General features: G+C 37.3%; 1 protein-coding gene across 5 annotated transcripts; it reads left to right on the top strand.

The window, feature by feature from the left end:
• Positions 1–40: 40 nt before the first annotated feature.
• On the top strand, positions 41–23,141 carry GOLM1 (golgi membrane protein 1). Of its 5 annotated transcripts, none has more exons than XM_039343920.1 (10): positions 41–592; positions 9,740–9,885; positions 11,381–11,560; positions 13,646–13,700; positions 15,142–15,244; positions 16,282–16,414; positions 18,908–19,073; positions 20,922–21,230; positions 21,677–21,802; positions 22,027–23,141. In XM_039343920.1, exons 2-10 carry the CDS (start codon positions 9,757–9,759, stop codon positions 22,098–22,100), a joined length of 1,275 nt encoding a protein of 424 aa, XP_039199854.1. In that variant the 5' UTR covers positions 41–592; positions 9,740–9,756; the 3' UTR covers positions 22,101–23,141. The 5 variants fall into 5 exon arrangements, with proteins under 5 accessions (XP_039199854.1, XP_039199853.1, XP_039199855.1 ...); XM_039343919.1 differs by lacking the exon at positions 41–592 and adding an exon at positions 740–830; XM_039343921.1 differs by lacking the exon at positions 41–592 and adding an exon at positions 919–938.
• The last annotated feature ends 746 nt before the right edge of the window (positions 23,142–23,887 follow it).

Below are 23,887 nucleotides of genomic sequence, written 5' to 3' on the forward strand. Positions count from 1 at the left end.
TCCCTCCTCCGCCTTTAATCTCCAAAATCGCCCAAAGCAAGAACAAGCAGGTGTTGAGGGGGTCTCGTTCCTCCTTCGCCATCCGCCTCCCAGAGGCGCGCGCGCGCCCTCCCCCTCCCCGCGGCTGCGAGCAGGTGGGGCCGAGGCTCTCCCGCCCAGGAGCTTCTGCCCGCTTCTCCTTCTCGGCGCGGCGAGAGAAGGAGCTCCTGCCTGGGCTACCTGGGTGGTGGCGGCCCGGCGGCGACAGCAGCCGCTCCCTCGCCTGCACTTCCTGCTCTGCCCGCAGTGCCTCCTGCAGCACCCGCGGTAGTTGAGGCGCCAGCGCCTCTAGCTCCTCTTTTTGGTTCTCTTGAGCTCGGCTGCCCACAGCAGCCACAGCTCCGCTCGCTTCTCCTCAGCGAGAGTCACTCCCCGCCGCTCCTAGTGTGAGAGGGCGGGGGGGGGTTTGAAAGGCACCCGCCGGGAGACGAAAGTCAGGGCTACTTCCTCCTCGCCTTCGCCCCACGCTGAGGGAGGGGTGACCGGCCAGCCTGCCTAAGAGCAAGAAGGGCCTCGGAGCTGGAGGAAGGGAGGCGGAGGGGGGGCGAGGAAGGTAAGCGATTCTCGTTGTATCCGGTCCCCTTGTCTGCCCCCCGGACGCCGCGTCTTTCTGTGCTCCCCGTTCCCCCCCCCCCCCCCAGCTTCTTGGAATTGCCCTCTGAAGTCTCGCCATCCATTCATCCTTGTTCCTCCTCTCTCCGCCCTTTTGAGCGTTGGGCAGTCTGTCCCTCTGGCCACTTGCTTCTGAGGGGATGCTCTTATTTCCCTTTGGATGAAGGCATCGAGATTGGGTGAGTCCTTGGAGGACAAAATGCTGCGGAAGGAAAAATCTGTCTGGTTACAATTCTTCACGGGGTCACAATTAAATTATTTCGAAAAAGCACCCGCAGAAGAGTAAGGTGGTTATTTAGTCTCTTGCTTTATCTATCTGCAGCTTATCTCTCCAAGTCTGGCTTTGACCTATACAGGAGTATTTTAATTTTTATTTTTTTTTTTTGCAATAATGAGTGACAGGAAAAGTACCTTTGCAGATTTTCTCCTATGCTTTGAAATCTGTTCAAAGCAGGGAAGTTGAAATCAATACTGAGTAACATGATGGCTTAAGATAATTTGGCTCAGATATTTTCCTCAAATAAGTAAGCAGAAACTTAACTTGAGGATGGATTTTTTTTTGACTGGTTGGAAGAAATGTAACTTGTGATGGTTAGGAAATTAAACATGCTCTGCTATGGTTAATATGGAAAGAGATCAATGCTGATGATAATGCTGCTGATAATGGTCTGGAAGTTATGTTAAAACAATCTGATGCTACTTACATTGAACACCCAAACTCCTTCCCACACATCAGAATAATCCCTCTTAATTTTGGTGAGCATTTGTTCAGGTTTGAAATATTTGCTGTCCATTAATCCAGACCCATATTAGCTTAAAGTAATTTGAGTTTGAATAGACTGGTGAAAGCAATTTGATAAAAAAGATGTTATCTTAATTCAAAAGATTTGCTTTGTTTGATGATCTGCATTGTTTTTATCTAGTTTTTGAGTCATGAAAGTTATTCTTATATGTCTTTGGGCTAATGAAGATATTAAAAATATTGTAGATTACTAGTTGTTAAAAATGAGTGCTTCATCAAATAGATTGGTGATACATTTGATTTACTCTCAGGGAATTACACTGTGAACGCAATATTCAATATGGGGGTAACTTCTACATAAAAGTTGAACTTTTAATTTATCAACTGAATGATATAATACTGTGCCAATAGGAAAATTCAACTGTATTTGTTTTATTTTTTAAAAAAACTTGCAATGTTTTAACAATTTGTCACATGAACTAATAAAATGAATTAGAATGTCTGTTTATACTGAACAAGCTAAAACTCTTAAGGCAAAAACTTGAGTTAATTAAAAAATAAATCTGTGATAAAAACTTGAGCTAAAAAAATTGACTATACATATATAATTGAAGTACAAGTATTTTAAATATCTATTTCAATATTTCTATTTGGGTTTGAGCATTACCATAAAAGTTGGTAAAATGTACCAATTTGTTTGCAAACCTAAATATTATTTAAAAGAATTACATTTATATAAATCATTGTAATGAAGTTTAATGCAGTTTATGGATTATTTTCATGATTAATTCTTGATGAGCACTGAAATCTAAAAGGAATTGATGACACAAAGCATTCTAGTATGATTCATCAAGTTCTAATTAGAAATCACTTTCAAAAGAATTGGTGGGCTTACTATAAGAATTTTATATAGTATGGTTGACATTTACTTGATCTTAAATATACATGTTATAAAGATAGGTTTCTATGTCAGCAGAACACATAACATTCCCAGTATACATTCATTCTTCTTGAACACACAATATATCCAGTATACATTTGTTCCTCTTGGACAAAATCCACAGCTAGGCATGGCACTGGTGACATGAAGAGTCTGATGATCCTTCTTAAAAAGATTGGATTTTAATACCTCTAAAAGCTTCTGATGAACAGCTGAAATCTCCAAGGGAAGTCCATATATTGAACTAGACAGAACATGTGATTCATAACAAGACAGAATAAGTAAGGTCACAGCTATCAACATGAAAAATATCTGCCAGACTGTCCTACCCCCTTTACATAGATGATCTGAATGTGTATGGGAAAACACCATCTGAAACAGAATCATTGCTCAAAGCTGTCTGTTTATATACAGCCAAGACATGGCAGTGGATTTTGGGCTGGACAAAAGGATCATCCTCGCCACCAACAGAGGTAAAATTGTGAAAACTGAAGGAATGAAGATACCCTATGAAAACAACTCAAGAATCTGGATGAAGGCCACTACAAATACATGACCATCCTCAAGCTGAAAACATCTAGCACACTGACATCAAGAAGAAGGCTAGAAGTGAATACATCATGAGTGAAGAAGATCTTCAAATTCAGTGGACAAATACTACCAAGGCATCTAATACCTGTACAATTCTAGCAGGAAAAGAGGTAACATCAAGATCTGACAATGTCTAAGAGTAGGGAAGTTGAAGAAAGAGACAGAGACCCCAATTCTGGCAGCCCAAGACCAAGTATTAAGAACAAATGCATATAAAGTCAGAACTGAGAAGAACAGTAACAGACAGTAAATGCTATCTTTGCAAAGAAGTTGTAGAAACAGTGGACCACCTACTTAGTGATGCAGAAAGATTGCACAGACTGATTACAAACAACATCAGGACACTAGCAAGAATGGTGTATTGGAATATGTTCAAGAAATACCATTTTATTACAAACAAGAACTGATGGAACCACAAAATGTACAAAGTAATAGAAAATAAAGAAGCTAAAGTACTCTGGGACTTTAGAATTCTAACAGAGAAGCATCTGCCACATAACACTCCAGGCTCAAAACTGTTGATAAGAAAGAAAAAAAGTATCCTTATAGTGGATGCTGCAATACCTATAGACAGTAGAAGAGAAGAGAAAGAACCACAGAAAATTACAAAACAGAAAGATGTCCAAATAGAACTAGAATGATTGTGGCAAAAGAAAGCAAAGGAAGTGCCAATAATAATAAGTACCTTGGGCATAATTCTAATCCAGTGGTGGCGAACCTATGGCACGAGTGCCAGAGGCGGTACTTGGAGCCCTCTCTGTGAGCACGCACACCGTCGCCCCAGCCCTGCCTCCCCCCGTAGCCCAGTCCTCTCCAGCAGCCGCCTGGCCCCTAGGAGAGTCACCCCTGGGTGCGGCCCAAACGGAGCAGCAGAGCCAAGCACATGGCAGCTGGGCAGCACATGATGCTGCGGGGCACGGGCAGAGGGTGTAGCCACCATGGCACTGCAGGGCTGCCTGGGCGATCTGTGGCAGGCCATGGATGGCCCTGAGGGTGGGCGGGGGGAGGGCGGAGCAGGGCGGAGCAGGGCGGGGGCAGGCAGGAGGAGCGGGGCCAGGGCAGTTTTGGGGCACTCGGTCTCTAAAAGGTTCGCCATCACTGTTCTAATCTAAAAACATGTGGAGCACCACTGGCATTGACAAAATTGCGATCAGGAAGCTTTTCTTGGAATAGCTTACATCCTGTGACAGTCTAGGTAATCTTTATTTAAGGACCACTCATTTAGCAACTATTTGAAATTATGCTGCTGAATGAAGGAAAGTTATAAACTTTTCAGCGTCCCTGCAGTCACATGATAAAAACTTGGGTGGCCACACTTATAACTGCTGGGGATGCTGCAACTCTCATTGCCTATTTTTTCCTGGTATCAGCAGGGGAAACAACACCTGGTTGCAATTCTGGGCCTTGACCTAAAATAGAGGCCTGGGGCCTTTAACAATCTCAGCAGTTTCCATCACCCCAGGCCTCAATGTCAGCCCTAGCACTGCTGCTTCTACTCAGAAATGACACCTTGCACCATTCTTCAATACACGTGAGCCTGGGGATCTGCACAATTGCCCCCTTCACTCAGTGGTTCCGAGGATGCTGCTTACCTTCTGGCATTTTCCTCCTGCTTTTGAGAGGCCCATATGACCTATCTGATGCAGCTTCCTGTCACACCAGGCCTTCTTTCCTGAAATCATGAAAGCCTTCAGAAGCCTTTGAAGTGTCAGGCCATGTAGGCCTCTCAATAGGAGAAAAATGCCTGAAGCTCTGGGTGAAACAAGCAATACGTGATTTCCTACAGCTTCCTTTGGAGAATTGTTTATGAAAGTTGGTGACAAATGCTGGGCTGTTGTAGATCCAACTGAGAAACTGGAATATAAAATCATATGTTTAGTCTTTTACTATTGTTACTGCATTTGAGATTAATATAAACAGAATTGTAAATGAAGCTCTTGAAAAATGTATGTTAAGATGCATATGCTCTTGGTTGTATCCCCATTATGAAGATTTTAAGAACATCTATACAATTCATGACCCCTTTGGTTATTGTTTCAGAGATATTTCCTTACCAAATTCATCAATGCCTTCAACAATGGCAGAGCTTCTAATATACTGGAAAAGTTCTTAAGAATCCAGGGAGATATTTGGAGATGTGAATATGTGATGCATCATTTCACTCATTTAAAGGTGGAAGACACAAGAATTGTAATAGTATAGACATAAGTGTTCCTGTGATGAAAAAAAATGTGTTGACAAGTTTGTGATGATGTCACAATGCAAACCCTGACCTGTATTTACTTTCTAATTCAAATATATAAATTATTGACTTTGCGTTATTTTATCATGGTTGTATGTGTATTTTGTGAAATACTTTAATGTTAATACAATGTTTGGTTCTGCCGGTTTTTAGAATTTTTAACTCTTAGTCTTAATTTTTACACTTGTCTTAATAATAATATTAATATTGTAAGTAATATTATTGATAGATTAGCAAAAAGAAAAAGATATGGCTTGTATGTATAGAATAGATTATTTACAAATGCATTGGCTGTTTCATAGTTATACCAAGAGAAAAGAATATTTGTAGCTCAGAGTTGAACTGTGGGGTCCTTGTTGCTCTGTGACCTTGGTTGTTTTCTTGGAGATGTTTTATTACTGAACTAGGTAACATCATCAGTGCTAGTAGAGAGTGGGGTTTGCTCTCGTTTTATATATTAGTAGTTTGCCCTGTCGGTGTTGGTGGGAGAGGTCTTGGTAGTTGCTTGATTGGGCTATTGTTTACGGTTAGCTTGTTGGTCTGAGTTAGTATTTTCTTGATTGGGATATTGTTTGCTTCTTGATTGTTGGTCTAGTGTTGATCTTGGTATTAATGTGTGCTCATCCGGGTGTTTTGGTCTTTTGTTTCTTTTTTGGCTTTTTTTATTGTCTCTTTTTAATGGTATATAGATGCTGCATATCTCTATGTGCCCATTGATGGCTGATTTGTCTGAGTGCCACGGCTCCTAGGAATTCTTTTGGGTTTTTGGACTTGGTTTGGTCTAGGATGTTCACAGTTTCCCAATTGAAACTATGGTTAAGTCTGTCCATGTGTTGTGAAAGTAGTTTTCATCATGTCTTTTGACTACTAGCTGGTGTTCATGGATGCATCTCTTAGTCTTCTTCCTGTTTGTCCTACATAGTGGCTGTTTTAGTTGTTACATTGTACGTTATAGGTTTTTTGGTTTACTTAGGAGGTTTTAGAGGGTTTTAGTCAGTGTGTGTGCTACAGTGATGCCATATCGTTGTAATGGTCTAATAGTCTATTAGTGGTTTCTGATATGTTTTTGATGTATAGCAATATTATCCTTATCACAGCTTGTGTTGGTTGTGCTATATTGGGTTGAGTGGTCAAGCACTTTTTGATAAAGTTGTGTGGGTATTCATTTTGTTGGAAGGTATTGTATATATGATCTATTTCCTTTTTCTGTTGTTCAGAGTTGCTGCGGTGTGTTTGTGTTCCTCTAAATAGCATTTTTACACAGCTTCTCTTGTGAGAGGTTGGATTGTTACTTTGATAGTGGAACAGTTGGTTGGTATGGGTAGTTTTATGAAGACCCATGTTTCGAATTTGCCTCACTGCCTCTACTGATGAGGATATCCAGGAAGCATAGTGCGTTATTTTTTTCTTAGCTTGTGAATGTTATTCCTTTGAAGATGTTGTTGGTTTCATCTGTGTTCTCTAGTTGGTTCTTTTTTATTATGATAAAGATGTCATCTATGTACTTTGGGTTGTATAATTTCAGGTGTTGCATTGGGTTGTATAATTTCAGGTGTTGCATTGATAAAGATAAAGAGCTCTCTCACACATAAACATCTTTATAGAGTATTGTCAGGAAATACCAAGACAATTTGGTTTATTCCCAATTTACAATATGACATCGTCATTCTTGACAAAATATCTTTTCTTTGGAAGAGAAAGGATGGAAGTTCATGAGTAGGAGATTTCAAGCATTGTATCTCATCTTGGAGTAATAAACTCCCGATATCCATCCTGAGCACAAACTTCTGCAAATCACAGTGTAACTAAGAATCTTCCCTTGACAAAAAGGATACAAAACATACATTCCTTTCTCACAAGAAAGAACCTAACTTCAAAGGAATCTTCTAATCCCATTGAAGAAAGTGCTAACTAATTAGAAGACAAGAAGCAATGGATGGAAACCAATCAGGGAGCGAAGCAGCCTAGAACTAAGCAGAAATTTCTTGACAGTTAGAACAATTAATCAGTGTACATCTTGCCTCCAGAAGTTGTGAATGCTCCAACGCTGGAAGTTTTTAAGAAGAGATTGGACAACAATTTGTCTGAAATGGTATAGGGTTTACTGCCTGAACAGGGGTTGGGCTAGAAGACCTCCAAGGACCCTTATAACTCTATTATTCTGTTTTTAAATGAATCATGCAGAATCTCATCCATTTCATAAAATATAGCAGGATGGCTTTTCTATTTTAAAGATCAACAGTTTTTCAAGCATCTGTCCAACTATAGAGTTCTTTTCTTTTGCAAGAAATGGACTCTAATATGGACTAGGATATTTATCACATCAACTGATGCAGCAAAGCATTTCAGATCAAAGCATGTGGGCACCTTAAAGACAGAATAGCACTTCTGACCACCACAGGATTGGAAGAAAATTGTTATCCTTTCCACTCTTGGAACACTTGGAAGTAACTTTCTTGCTATACTTCAAAGAGATGGAAATTATGTTTAATATTAATATTTATGGTCTTGGCTTAGAATGCAGGTACAGATCAGAGCCCTCTGCAAGTGCATCAGTTAATGTAGTCTTCTGCACTGAAGCCCATCCAGGACCCTCAGTTTTATTAGTTTCAGAAGAATCTAAATGATAGGATGGAGCTTAACAACGAGGGCCCTTTTGAGAAGCTCAGCAGAGTTCTGACGAAGAAATATTACCAAGAGCTACGAAGAATCTGATGTAACTTGGCTGGTCTCTGCATCAAATAATTTGCTCTGCTTTGGATTTGTGCATATTAAATAACTTGCTTGCCAGGAACTATCTGGCTGAATGTACCCTTGGAGGGATGGTAGAAAGCCCACTGTTGACTATTGGCTGACTTCCTGTAATATGACTCACTACAACCATTTCCCAAGTCATTCAGTAAAACATTAGTCAGATCAATTGAATCGAATCCCCAGTTAAAGAACTATTGTACTGGAATATGTGTCCAAAGGAATGATAAGAGTTGAATCACCTCTGAGTCCCACTTAGAATATTGGAACAGCTGATGACACTAATGAAATCTGATCTGGGAAAAACATAAATAAGTTAATACAGGCCCTATATTGATTATGTTGTTTTAACAAGAATGCCTGAAAACAAGGCAAGGAGCCGTGGTGGCACAGTGGTTAGAATGCAGTATTACAGGCTAACTCTGCTGATTGCCAGGGGTTCGATCCTCACAGGCTCAAGGTTGACTCAACCTTCCATTCCTCCAAGGTTGGTAAAATGAGGACCCAGATTGTTGGGGGTGATATATTGACTCTGTAAATGGCTTAGAGTTGGCTTTAATTCACTGTGAAGTGGTATATAAGTCTAAGTGCTATTGTCATTGCTATTCAAGGGGTTGCTTAGATTATAAATAAAAGATTATAATAGCACACCAGGTGGCCCTGGTTAATGCCAAACAAATATATGACATATATATTTGTTTGACATTTGGAAGAACATCAAAATCAGATTAAAACTTGGCAGACGTTAATTCAATATGGGAGTAATTGCCAAGTCTCGTTTTTTGGCATTTAACATAATGTTCCCTAAGACCAGGTATTGGGGTAGGAGAACATTATAGAACTGTATTATATGCAGATCCAGAGTATATGCTACATAGCTTTATAATGCAGCTAATGAAGTTTGAAACATGGCTCCAGTTTTGTTATCGGGAAGAGTAAATCTTATAATATCAAATCTTATACAGAGCTCAAACTTTTGGTTGGTTCCTTCTTAGCCTGGCTTATTAAAAGGCCAGACATCTACTTACTCAAAAGGTATGGAGTACCACCTGGAGGACAATAAGACATCATATAACAACAAAGCCAGGTTTTTAAGGGTATTTTGAGAACCAACCAAATATTTCTCATTTCCCACATTCCCTAGGTTGAGAAAGGACTTGAAAAAAGTGCTTGAGAACAACTGTCAAAGAAGCCACCAGTAAGCAGTCCAACCAAAGAATCTCTAAGACCACCTCCACCAACACTTACAGGGCAAGCCATTAGAATATAAATTGACAACAAACTACACCCCTTGCTAGCACTAATGATGTTACCTTGTTTGGGTAATGAAATCTGTACAAGAAAACAAGGAAGCTCAGAGAACATCCAGGATCTCTCAGAAAGGACTTTGAGCACAACATAGTGCATTATCAGCCGCGCTTCCTCTGGCCAGATATTCCAAAATCCTCTAATCTAAATGAATTTGTGGTTTGGAGAAATTGAAATCCTCCTCAACGTACTCCTGCATTGCAATTTATACAAGAGCAAATGGAATTCTTTTATTTTTTCTTTTCTGTGATGGTATTCTGGACAAACATATTTATTACAGAAAGCTCCACTTTCTGACTCTGTTTGCTTTGCAATATTAATTATTAAATTCTATGTTGCTGCAGTTAAAATGTGCCATAAAACACTGAATCCTGATTATTGTGCTTTTATATGTTTCTATGTTTTTCCCCATGGAGATATATAAGATACTGTTACTGACAGGTTTTTTTATTGCTTGAAAATGTTCATTAATCAGCAAAGGTAAATATAAATATTTCTCTTTTTAAACCAACAGAAAACTGTAACTTTAAGATGGTCGGGCTAGGAAACAGTCGTCGTGGGATAAAAGCACCACCTCTTTTAGTAGCAGCTCTTGTGGCTTGTATAATTGTTCTGGGATTTAATTACTGGATAGCAAGTTCCCGTAGTGTTGATTTGCAGGTATTGCTCTTTTGTTAGTTTTTCAAAATGAATGAATCAGTGTGTATGCTTTAATATTTTAAAATATTGGTTTTTATCTCAACATTACAATGCACTGTGGAGTAATTATATGTAACAAACATTTGGAAGTTGGCAAATAAGCAAATAAGAAGAAAAGCACCTGGTAGAAGATTGCATCCTGTTCAACTAGGAAATAAGGTAATTTTGTACCAGGGATTAGTAGTGTTGTGCTCTTGAGCATTGTGGTATCAAAGATGTCACTAGACAGCACTGATTGACTTCCACTATTTTTTCCAAATCTCATGAGACAGAAAATATCTCTGTGTTGACGTGTAATGTTTCATGAGATTCTCATCATTTACTGGCACCTATAACATTGCACAATATTGGCTACTGCCTGAAAAAACTATGTGGCATAACTTTAGACTAATTTTACATAATTGAAAAGACCATTTTCAGTTTACTCTGCCTCCACATTATATGTGATGTGTATATGCAAACAGGCCAGTGGCTTTCTTATTTTAACTCAGTGTGTGGAATTAATTGTAAGGGTCTTGGTTCTGCTATCGCATGGTTTCTTCTACTCCCAATCCTTGACCTATTTTGCCTCTTAGACTGCACAGATCCACCTATGTTCCATGGCAGCATCTTTCTGGACCTCTTTATCCTTCTGAAGCATCATTATACCAGTATCTTTTTCACACAGATTGCACTAGATCACATTTCATAGTAACAGAGTAGTCTCCCAATCCTAACTATAAACATTCAGGCAGACCTGAATAGCATTTGAACTGCAGAAAAAAAAAGTCATTGGTTTATGGCTGGAGTATATGACCCATGTATGTGGTGCATTTTTAATAGTCTGGTAAACATGTAGCTGTATTAAAATAAAGTTGTGCAATTATTCTTAGCTGTAAGAAGTGTGTATGAGTACATAGAAAGTTAGCCCTGTTCCTATCAAAAAGCTTATTAATCACTCTTTTCAAACAAGAGGAAATAGAGGCCAACTGAATTTTTTTCCCCTACAAATGTCTTCACCTTGCCCGTGATGAAAGATGAAAGTTGGGAAAATATTGCAGAACTAGTTATACAGCTTTTAAGACACTCCTTTACTAGATTTGGTAACTCTATAGAAAATGCAGCAAGTCTATTAATGCAACAAGAAAAAAGACTGGCCCCCTTACCTTCTCTCCATCAGTTTCTGCTAGTAGAAGGTATGTTTTGTGCTCTGAGCGAAATAATATATTTCCTCCCAATTACTATCCTGAGGATTCAAAACTACAAACAATATTTTTCTCACCATCCTTTCCCTGTCCATGTTTTCAAATTTTGTGATTCCCATTCAGCTAGTGAGTTAAAGAATTCATAGGCATTTTATAATAATTCTCTATGTGTGCATATAGAGAAATAAATCCAATTTTGGATTTGTTTTGAAGACACAGAAAAAACATGTAAATGTATATGTGGATAATTTTTTTAAATCTTTTCCTCTTAGAATCATTTAATGGAACTAGAAGGCAGAATGCGCAGGGCAGCTGCAGAAAGAGGTGCTGTAGAAATGAAAAAGAATGAATTTCAAGGAGAACTAACAAAACAGAGGGAACAGATTGACAAAATCCAGTCTATGCATGATTTCCAGATAGAAAATATCAACAAAATACACAGAGATGAAAAGGTAGAAGTTTTTTTCTTTTCATTTTTGGGACTTTATGTAAATCTTCAATTAGTATTGTCTGTTCCTGCATAAAGGAAAGGGCTTTGTTGATAAAAATTAACATACAGTTTCTTGGGATAATTTCTGAAGAAATTGTGAAAATAGTGTGGGAATTCAGAATTTTAACATAAAATCTGTTTTTTGTGTTGCAGAGAATGTGAGTGTGATAGCCATGTTGAATTTACCAACCAATTAGATTAACAGTTTCAACAATAACAACCTGTTTAACTACAATATTTGCCCTCATCCTCTTTGTTAATTAAATTCATAAATGCTAATCCATTGCAAACACAGGAAAACTAGAATACTTTAAAAAGCAGTAATTCGCCATTCTTATAATCATTTCCACTCCAGTAAAACTCCGAACAGTTCATAGAATTTACATCAAAACAATGAAACTAATAGTTGATGAAAGGAATTGCAAAGGGATAGAACCATTACCAAAGAGCATTAATTCACATAGGAAAATGCATAGCATGATCAAACTCTGAACGTGTTGCCTGGGAAGTAGGTTCTATCAAAAGGAAATGATCCTGAATGAATCCTGGCATTAAGCTGTGTAGGATTTTATAGATAGTAATCAGCACTTCGAATTGTACATGGAAGCCTATCAGCAAGCAGTGCAGTGCGACAAAACTGGTATTGAATGGTTAGGAATTGCTGTATTTTGCATCGGTGGCTGCTTCCAGATAGCCTTCAAGGACAACTTTGTGCAAGATGCCCTATGCAAAATTCTAGTAGTCAATCATAATTGGGATAGAACATGAATTATAGAGCTTTTACTTGAAGGTCTACAACTGGTGGCCCAGCCAACGTTTGTGCAGAGTCTCTCTAGCCATGATCTACCCACAGAGCATTCTTTTCATTTCCTTGAAATCAACAAAACACTGCTGCTGCTTTTATCATAATGTTAATCAAACTAACCTTAAATACAGAGTATATCAGGTAGGCATAACTTAGTTTCTTTCAGAAATCAGCTGGCTTTGAATTATAGCTATTGGCAAATCTGCCTTGTCTTTAACATAGGCTGGAATGCTTGTGTAGTTTTCAGTTTTCAGATAGTGTTTATTCATTTTTCAAAGTCTTTCTCCCTGTATAGATTAAGCCATGCTCTGTATTTTTAAAATAAAAATATAAAATTATCAACATGCTGTTTCTGTATCTGAAGTCCTCTTCTGAATTTGCATAGAAATCCAATACAGCCCGAAATTAATTAAGGCTAACTGTGACATAATCCCCTTACAAAGACAATTTTACACAGATTTTACTCAGAACATTTCCGGGAAGCAGTCCTGTACCATCTGCTTGCCAGCTAGGCCAAGAATTGCCTAGCTGGCAAGCAGGCACTAGCCATATGTCTTTTCTTTTTTTACATGAACAAAGATTTATTAAAAATTAGGGAATATTAAAAAGCAGATAATGCAATACATATTTTGAATTTGATTATTTTTCTCTCCTTGCCTGAGTTAAATTTGTTCAGGTCTAATAATGTTGAGTTTGTGTCACATCTTATTTCTGATATAATCTTCAGAGCTGGCAATTCTAAATGAATAATGTAGATAATGTGTAGATGAATAATGTAATTAGAAATAAAATCGATTCAAGATATTTTACAGTGTGGAAGAATAAAATATTGGTAGTGGAATTAATTGTAATTAGTTGTTATTTGAGGTGAATTGAGAATTAAATGATGAGAAAATACAGTTTTGATTTTCTTCAAAATCAAATCAAGATTTTGGTAATATTCCAATATAGATTTCTGAAGTACATATCTTTGTTCTTTTTAATCTATTTCAGTTGCAAAAAGAAACAAATGCCACTTTCCAAGGATTAGTTAGCATTTATATAATAATAGGAGAATATAGAAAGTAAATGTTGAAGGCTTGAGATAAAATCTAGACTTAAATACAGGCAGAGGAAACTATTTCAAAATAGTTCTGTTAAATTAATTATGTGATTTGTCACACTGACTCATTTAGTCGAAATATAATTTAAGGCTGGATCTAATATTTTTCAACCATGAAACTTCCCCCTTTTTTATTGTAGGAAATATTATTAAATAACATCACAATAAATGATCAACTGATCCAGAATCTTCAAGGTAAATCTCAATAAAGTATCATCATTGCAACTTTTTTTCTGTATTTACTGATACATTTTTTTTCATTTTGTAACAATAAAAAAGACGCCAGAGAATATAGGTTCAGAATGTTAACCTGATATATAATTTGTCTGAAATTATTTGTCTGAAATTGTATAAGGTTTCCTGCCTGAGCAGGGGGTTGAACTCCAAGGTCCCTTCTAACTATTATTATTATTATTGTTGTTGTTGTTGTTATCGCACAGTAAGCCAGATGTTCAGTCTAGATTTGGCATTTTTGTCTACCTATTGAGTCCTTACCAAGGACCTGAGATAGGCAGATGTGGATGTTTGATGGTATTATAGATATCGTCGCAGGATGGAAGCAGTTCTTAGTAAGGCTGCCTTTTGCAATTGACTAATGGCGAATTTGTCAATGCCAAGGGTGTTTAAATGGTGCTCCAGTTGTTTTGGGATTGCACCCAACGCCTATTACTATTGGTACTACCCTTGCTTGCCTTTGCCACAGTCATTCTCTTTCTATTTGTAGGTCTTTGTATTGTGTTATCTTCTCCAGTTGTTGTTGCTGCTGTTATTATTATAATTGGCTGAAGAAAGGAACTTGAAATACAATGCTTGAAGAAAAAATTTCAAGGCTACTCTTGAAGGACCATATATTCCTTTGTTTATTCCTTAAAATACAAAGAATTTGTGATATATTGATATGATTCCAAATAGATATCAGCAGGGGATACAAGGAAGCAAGTAATGTCTCATGCATTCTGACCTCATGCAAATATCATTATATAACATAGTTCATGCAAATTGTATAATTCGTGTCATTTACATGTGTCTTGTCACCATGGCTTCCTGAGAAAGCATGTGGAGCAGTGTATAGTTAAACATTTGTGTCCGGAAAACTAAAATATCAACCTACTAAACAATACTGATTCAAGCACTTAAGTCATAAATGTTACAATATTAGAAGCTTAAATGATAAACAAAAACTGGAAGTAATTGGAAATACTGAGTCTTTACTGGTTTTTAGGATAGAAGCAGACAATATTATATATTTAAAGACATCTGCAGAAGTGTGAGTAATGCTGGGGATATATTTTTCATATTTTTTAAAATGCATATGAAGGATTCTGTTCCAATATCCATTTTTTCTTGTGTAAAAAGAAAAAAGGAAGGAAGAGGGAGATAAAAACTAATTCAGGAGAAAGCTGGAAGATAATCATGCAATTATACTTTTAAGACTGCAGTCTGAAACATATGGAAATAAAGTGGACCTTTCTTTTAGATAAATAGGATTATTCAGCATAGGTCTGGCAGCCTGAGCAAAATAGGCTTTATTTAATTTAATTATTATGGACAAGTCTCTCAGTGAAAAAAAAAATCTTTGCTCTTTCATGCCTTTTTGTTTTTTTCTCTTTTATTAAAAATAAAAATGTTGCTGCAGAGAATTTGAAAAAATTGCAGAGCAAATGTGAAAAGCTTCAATTAGATGTCAACAGCTTTCAGAATAATCAGACTAACCTCCAGAGAAAATTTTCACTTGACATGTAAGTTTGCATTAATCAGTTGTTTTTTATATTCAAAATGAGTACAAATCAAATTTTCATTAAGCCTGAATATGAATAATATGCATATATGGAAGCAAGTCCTACTGAAGTCATGGAGTTTCAGAAGGAAGCTATACTTGCACTATGGATCACTACATCTAAATGTGTTACTTAACTGATTCGTGAATTCTGGTATTTGAAGTAATATATTTTATGTGGCTATGAATCAAACATGCAAAAAATATGCATGATTTGCAGTTAAAATGAAAGTTGATCTTAGCTATATTTGTACCATTAGAAAGGTGAGTGCAAAAGAAGGAAGAGAGAAGTCAAAAAGGGATTGGAAAAAAAAATCCCTTTCTCATGTAAAGTAGGCTTCATGTGTTCCTCAGCTATCTAAATTAGCCGAAAGGGGGCTCAGTAAATCTTTGGTTTCTGATCTTTTCAAGACTGCAATAATAGGATAATAATAATCCTGTTGTCAGGATAAGCCACAGATCAACATATATAGAGTTCAAGATGTCTACTTTATTATATTCTGCCTATCTTTCCAGACTGCCAGCCTTTGGGAACAGTTAATAAGGCTTAAAATTGTCAAGGTTGAGAAACACTGCTCTATGGAGCTTGGGATGGGGAGAGTTGTCAATCCTGGATCTTCTGCGGGGCCTCTCCCCTGCCTGCCTGGGTGTTTCCCAACATTGACAAGAAGCCTTTAAACTACAATAAATGATTGGCAGGCTAAGTTAGATTATTTCTTTATGATGTTTACCTTTCTTTAATGAATTCAAGGCAGGACTGTATGCACTGTTCCCTCCCACTCTCCCACTTTCAATTTTATTATCACAACAACACTAATGTAAATAGCACTGAATCGCAGAAGTTAGTTACTGGCCAAAAGTCACTCAATAATCTTCTTGGCTGGGTAGTAATTTGAACTAAGTCTCCCCATTTCCTACCAAAGAATAACCATAACATGTTGGTTAGTGGATTATAGATTATGTATATTGTTTGTTCTATATTTTGTTTTTTGCTTCAAGGTCAAAGTGTCTTATTAAGATGGAGGAACTGAAGGTACAATGTGAAGAAAAACTAAAAGCATCACCAGAAGATAGCAAGATTCAGCAAGAAAAGAAAAAAGTACTTACTATAGATATAGCAGGAAAAAAACAAGTATGATTGTAACGCTTTTTATAGATAACTTATAGTTTTATATAAACTGAATAAACTCATTTTTCAGAACAATATACTAGAGTTGAACCCAATAAATCCCAACTCCCCGGGCAAGATGGTGTGGCTCTGAGTTTGGAGTTATTTGGTCCATAATAATTGCCATCTTTGTTCGTGGATGGAGTCATACTGCCTCATATAGACCTGGTGTGTAATCTTGGGTTCTCCTAGACTCGTGACTTCTATTCAAGGAAAAGGTGGCAGTTGTGGCCAGGGGAGTCTGTGCAGTTGTCAGTTATGGTCTTTCAGGGCAAGGTGTGTTACGGGTCCCCTCTCTTACAATCTGACCCTGAAATACTATCTTGATGTGATTATAGGGTTTGCTTGCTTTGAGGAAGAAGAGAGCTATGTCAGAGGTTCAACCAAAACTGGAGGGTAAGGTATCATCAGAGGAGCCAAACAGTATGGTGAGACGTAACTTACAGAAAAGTAAGTTATTGGATCAGTTGTTGCCTAGGTCAGAGGTCCCCAACCTTTTGGGCACCAGGGACTGGTTCTGTGGACAGAGGTTTTTCCATGGACCGGAAAGTGCGTGGTTTTGTGTGCTGCCTGCATCCCACGGATAGGGCTTTGCTTGTTTGTGCAGCCCGGTTGTTGGCATGCCGCAGCCTAGTACCGATCCATGGACCCCTGGCCTAGGTCAACAAGGTGCCAAATATTGGTGTTCTTGGACACCTGGTGACAAGTAGCTATAGCACTCAGGACTTTTGGCTGGGCAACAAGAACCAGCAGAAGGAAAGTTGCATGCCCATCACAAATAAAAAAAAACCCAGTGAAAACAAAGACTGATTTGAATTACAAATCCAATCCAATGAGAAGAGGTTATCTGAAAAGAGAGCACCAATTCTGGAAAGAGCAACATCCAAAATCTGAAACAACCAAGGCTAGTGAATCAATGTTGATTTATAATACAAAATAAAGTATTCAGAAAAGTAGAACTAAAACAACCTGCAAAAGTCTATCCAGGGCAGAGAAATTAAAGCCTTGCCAGATGAGAGTGAAAAATTAAATTCCAAATTTAGTGGTGGAAGTACTACCAAGACAATTAATACATTATTAGAAAAACAACTGGAATGATAGGCTGGACTCTAAAACCTGGATAAGAAGACCAAAACACCAGTGGCAGTGAATGATACTGTACAATTAAAACAAAACAATCAAGTACCAATTTAAAATTACATAGAAGCAGCTATGTTGGAGAGAAAGGGAAACTCACAAAAAAGATTGACTTAAATGCAGAAGTGGGCCCGGCCCAGGACATTAGGAAAGAGACAAATTTTGAATGCTCAGTGCTTTTTTTTTTGTCATATAACGCACCAGAACAGAATCGCCCTGTTAAGCGTAGCAGGTCGGCGGCAAAATCATTAAAACGGTACATGCGGGCTGCTTGTGTCTGGAGTCTGATGCATGCGTACTTCATCCACGTTGGTTGTGATGGTGCTGCTCGGCTTATGGCACTGCTCAGCTTGTGGTCGTGTGGTCGCGCGCTGAGTGCTTACTATGAATGGCGACCGTTATGTTTTGTTACACAACTGATGTATGTGGGTGTGTGTACAGTGATTGACTATGTGTGAAAAGTAAATAATTTTTTTATTTTAAAAAATCGTTGATGAATTTTTTAAATTTTTAGTGTAAAAGTGTGACCCCAAACTTAAAAATGAAAAAAAAAATTACTAATTACTTCTCAACCACCAGTCCTGCTAAGAACTGGTGGTTGAGAAGTAAAATGTGAACTGGATCATATTTTGTCAGAACTCTCTGCTATGACCTGTCCGTCTTGGGTGGCCCTGCACGGCATAGCTTATAGCTTCATTGAGTTACGCAAGCCCCTTCGCCACGACAAGGCAGTAATCCATAAAGGGGAAGAACTGAATACATACATACATACATACATACATACATACATACATACATATTAATAAAAGATTAACAAGATGTGAGTTCTGGCACCTTTTTTCTTACAAAAAAAGCACTGTGTGTTCTAGACATGCTGTTCTAGAACGTCATTATAGAAAAATAATTTTAAACATTAAGGGATTTCTACATGCATACTTCCAGCACTTATATACTTTCTACCACTTGAAATTTCCTCTTAGTTTTTATCATATTGATCTCCCTTTTTTCTTATTATAGTCCCCTAAGAATTCTGCATATGTACAATTTGGACTTAGAAATGTAGTTTAGTGATGAGGTATGCTCTTAAATATATTCTGAATATATTAACACAACTGGGCAGGTAATTGAACTACGTACTAATCCAGCACTGTATTCTGCTAGAGAATTGTACATCCGCTTTCCTACCTTTATGTCCTTCCCAGAATTATAGTTCCGAAATTCTACAGGATAAAATTTGGGGACAAATTACTTTGCAATGTTTTTCAATACAAAACAAAACAAAGCAGAAAAATGTTGTATTTATTTTCTCTTTTCAAAAAGGCCAATATACAGATGCAGACTTTTGGACAGGCAGAGATTGATCATCATGATCTGACAAACCAGGAAAATGAACTTCAAGAAAAAAATATATCTGAGTCTGTGAAATTAGTTTCAAGACCAATGTCTGTACTAAACAAAGAAGAATTGAATCATCTTAGAGAAAAAGGTAAAAATATAGCAGTTAACAATGATATCATTTTGATTTTGTCATTAGGATTTCATGTGAATGTGAAGCTGAGGTCTGAGTCAAGAATTAAGCTTATATTAAGTCCTATGATCTATTTTGCTTCAATAATGGTGAATCATTGTCACATCATAACTGCTTAAATCAGTAAATAGCTCATAAATTTTGTTTTACTGTCATGGCCTTTTTCAATTCATGCAGTTGAATAAGTCATTTAGATATTTAAGTGAATGTGAATATGCATGCCATATCCAGAATACTTTGAAACATTTTCAATCTGTAGAATTTATTTCTGGAACATGCCAAACAGCTGCCAGAAGAGTTTGAGCTGGAGCATATTATAGAGGTCTCTTGTTCCACTTGGTTGCTGAATTTTGCATACTGCTCACATGTGTATATATGCACTACTAGAGGTCATACTTCAAAGAAGGATGAATGTAAGAGGACTGCTTCCCTTTCAATTCACAGTTCAGGAAAAACCCCTCATCATATTTTGGACAAATGGCAACTTTCAAATATAAAGCTTCTTCCAGATAAGATTCCCCAATAGAGTTCTATACCTTAATTTCCCCACTTCTACTCCTGGTTTGAACCTTTTTAGGAGTGTCATATGGGGCATGATTTGGGAGAGGGAGAATTTTCAAAATCTTGAAATAATCAACCAAGTAGAAAACAATATCCTGATCAAGGAATTACCAAGGAGAAAATTTCACCCCCACCAACACTGGCAGGGTAAAGTACTGTACAAGTGGTCTTTGACTTACAACTGGTCACTCAGTGACCATTTGAAGTTACAAAGGACCTCCCAAAAGGTACTTACGACCCAGTCCTGGAAGTTACACTCACTGTTAATATTCTGGTTGTTCACTGTTATGATCAACTGCAGAGACATTGCAGTGTGCCCCTTTGCCTATCCCCCCCCCCTTTCTGCTCCTCCAGGTTGGTCCCTCCAGGCACCGGACCTGTTTTGCCACTCCACCAAATCCACATACTTCTTCCCATCCTGTCACCAATTGCTCACCTTTCAAAGATGTCCAGAGGTCGGGCAGGGAAGGAGGATAGACTGCTCTGTTGCTAGGCTACGTGGCACAATCCCACAGTGGCCTTTTTTTCTCAGCAAAAAATAATGCTGACGAACTCTCAGTTATCTTTTCCTTATTAAAGCTATCCTTAGGTCTCCAAGGCTAACGCTGGTAGAGGTATGGCTAGCGATACAGAGAAAAAGAATGTGGTTTTCTTTAGTGCCACCAAGCCAATGATGAACCCCCAGGGTCTCACCCACCCGAAGCCAGCCCATGCTCCACTTAATGACCCATGTGTTTGGTTAACAAATGCATTGGGGGGGGGAGCAGGAATGGAGTAGTCATTAAATGAAGTAATTCACTTAGTGGCCCTCCCAAATTCTAACCATAATGGATAGGTTCCATTATGTTGTAACCCAAGGACTGTCCATATATAAATAATGAGCAAACCCCCACAGTCCCTAGCATTGATAGTGTTATCCAGTTAGGCAATAAAATGTCTGCAAGCAAACATTCAATCTCAGAGGACACCAAGGACTCCCCAGTTCAACCCTGAGGAACATATATCTTTTATATTGGAAGTTTTTATAGAGACTTATAATGATCTCCAAAATTGGAGCTGCAAGTTGAATAATTTGCCTCATTAGCTCTTTTTTTTTTTAAGTTTAAAGCTCTCAAGAACTGGAAGAATTTTAGATTTTCTTGCTCTGAACATCCCATTCTGTGATTCAAAGATAGGAAAAAAAGTTCATATTAAATTTTGAATTATTTAAATCGGCTCTAAAAATGATTCTTCTGTTTATGTAAGGAACTAGTGATGTTTCTAATGAAGAGTCCAGGAAAGAGGAGGTTCTTCTCAATCAAGGCCATCCAGAAATACCTTCTATTTCTAGCAGAGATCATAAAGCACGTCCTCCTGAACCAGAACCAGAACTGAGTCACCATGAGCAAATTAGAAATGTACTTGGAGAAGCTTCAGTAGAAAAGCAGACTAGCAAATTCTCAGAACTTATAGGCCACCAAAATGTCAAAAAAGCAAACGAAGTTGAAGAAATTGAACGAGAGGATCTCTTAAATGATGACTTGCAGCAGGATGACCAGGAAACTAATAAAAATGGTTAGTATAAAGATTGCTTTCTTTGTTTGTATCAGGGTTGCAATATTTGAGAAAGTGGAATAATTGATTTAATGTTTATAGAATTGTATGTTGTTATACATGGCATGAATGTAAATTGTGTAATTTGATTTGTTAACATGATCTGAAGTAAAACCAGACCATGTGGTTTCATTCTGCTTGATCAAACTGTTTGTATGTGTGATTCTGGCTTAAGTGTGATGTAAATCCATCTATTATAAGCATTTGGAAAGCCATAGTTAAGCATAATATGGAAATCCAAACATGATTTATGATTTCATGATATATATGATTAATTACATTATTAGTAATTTTCTTAATATGTATTATTGTCCAGTAAAAAATTTCTTTGCAATAAAATCAGAAGACAGCTTTTCTATTTGCATGAAGTTGCATGCATGAATTTATTGTTTGGCTTGTTTTCACAGGTGAACTTGAAATCAAAAGAATGGGCCAGGATAACAAAGAGACCGATTACAACTTAGATACAAATGAGGCAGAATCTGAAACAGATAAACAGGCTGCTCTTGTTAATCAGCAAAATAGTTTCCATGGTAATTTTTTGTAATTTCCATGTTCTGACATACAAAGTTTGCATTATAATTTGTTTCACTTTTAATTAATGAACTTGCAAATCTCGTCTGGAAGAAAGGATTTACAAATGAAAGTTTTCCACAATGTGGAAAGTGAATGATGATCCCCAGATAAGAGTGATATGAGTAAAAAAAGAGATAACAACTTAATTATTCCAGTTTAATTATTTTTTCTTCTTTTTTAGTTCAAAATCTTGAAGATTCCAAAATGGAAAATCGCTTATTTAAGCTCAAGGAAGCTCAACAGCAGAAATTGTGAATAGCAATTTTAGTTTTTGACAGTTGCAAAACTATTTAGGCAAGTCCACTCAAAACTTTTACAAAAATCAGGGGATTTAAATCAGATCTGATTCTTCTCCATCAGGAAGATTATCTGCAGACTTAATAGGCTGGTTTTACATCTATCAACTAGACTATTCCAGTGTTGCAGGGTGGAAATAAGCCCCTGAAAATATATGAAATCAACCTGTTACTCAGCTATACTCAGATATAGTTTCCTTTTTGAATCATAACAGTACCACCTTAGATACAAATTGTCTTGCTCTAAAAATTGAGAATATTGCATAGACTGTAGCTTGAGAGATAGTTTGTCCTGTTTCTGTTCATATCTCTTCCAACATTATTCTCAGTTTATAAATCAAATTTAGAAAGTCAGATTTTATACTTTTTTTCTACAGAAGCTTCCTTCAGAAAGAAAATATCCTAAGGGAATTATTAAACTCCTTTAAGTGCTTTGCTTTGAGGGCCTATCTAGTACAGTGGGATATGGTTTCAAGTAAATGTGCATAAAAGTGAGTTACATATTCTACATCTTTTTTATTTGAACACTTTTCTTTTTTGAATTGTAGGAATGACTTAAGTATTAACTAAATGCAGGGGATTCCCTGCATTTATGTAAAACAGGCCTTACACATTCCGGAATTCTAATATATTAGAATAGCCAGCTATGTTGCTTAAATTATACTTGAGTATATGGGAAAAAAATGAACCCTAAATGTTTTGCTGCTTCATATCTTATTTTGGTGTAAAGAACTGCAATATCATTTAGGACATGGTGCCAATCTGCTGTCAACACTGATTATAGCACTTTAGCCCTGCTGAAGATAACTAGAATAGAATAAGTGCAATACAATTATTTTTTATAACAAAGGGATGATTTACAGATTACTATAGTATTTTGTTTATTTGCAAATACTGGATTTATTTTGATTAAGTTCTTGATTATAAAATAAGTGGGCTCTCAAGAGTCTTATAACTCGGTTATAAGTCACTATTAATAAAATACTGCACTCATTGGAAACGGTGTCCTGTAATGTGTGTTTTGTTTAAACGCTATAATTAGTCTTTAATTATAGTTGTTAATCTGTCAAAAATGTTAATTTTCATTGGCATAAACATACGGTACTTGTTATAGATCTACTTGCATATGTTAAGATGAGCTTATAAAGGTAACGATTGGTATCAATAAACTAGAATATTTTTAGCTCAGGGTAGAAATAAGTGGTCCTTGGTGCTCTCTGAGTGGTTATTTTCTTGCAGATGTTTCATTACCCAAACTAGGTAACATCATTACTGCTAGGTAATCCTTGGGTTATGACCTTCATTCAACGACCAACGTTTTCATGGGTTGCAATCTGATTGCAATTTGGGCCTTTGGCAACTGATTTACAGTTATGATGGCTGCTGCACACCATTTGTTGAGTGTCCCTGCCAGCTTTCCACAAGTAAAAATCAATGAGAAAGCTGGTAGGAGATCCCAAGTTGCTCCCACTGCTTTTTGACCTGCCAGCATCCATTTGTGGCATCTGTTGTCCTTGGCATCCATCCACCCACCTGTAGGTCATGCCCACCAGCTTGCCCATGTCATGTCCATGTGAGGTCCTTGTTTAATGGCCTGCATAGTCCTGGAGTTACAATGGCAACTGAACTAATGAGGTTGCTAAGTGATGTGGTCATGTGATGTTGCACTTTATAACCACATTGCTTGGTGATGGCAATTCCAGTTTTAATTACTGTTGTCACCTGAACATTACCTGTAATTCAAAT

The sequence above is a fragment of the Crotalus tigris genome, unplaced genomic scaffold (assembly GCF_016545835.1).
Source record: "Crotalus tigris isolate CLP2741 ecotype Arizona unplaced genomic scaffold, ASM1654583v1 scf7180000017881.257975618366:2651188, whole genome shotgun sequence".
NCBI classification, from domain to species: Eukaryota; Metazoa; Chordata; class Lepidosauria; order Squamata; family Viperidae; genus Crotalus; species Crotalus tigris.

Excerpts from the sequence above, each read along its gene's own strand:
- GOLM1 (XM_039343919.1), top strand. Across the intron at positions 13,701-15,141 it reads ACTGATCCAGAATCTTCAAG|AGAATTTGAAAAAATTGCAG; the intron begins GTAAATCTCAAT and ends ATGTTGCTGCAG. Across the intron at positions 19,074-20,921 it reads GAATCATCTTAGAGAAAAAG|GAACTAGTGATGTTTCTAAT; the intron begins GTAAAAATATAG and ends TGTTTATGTAAG.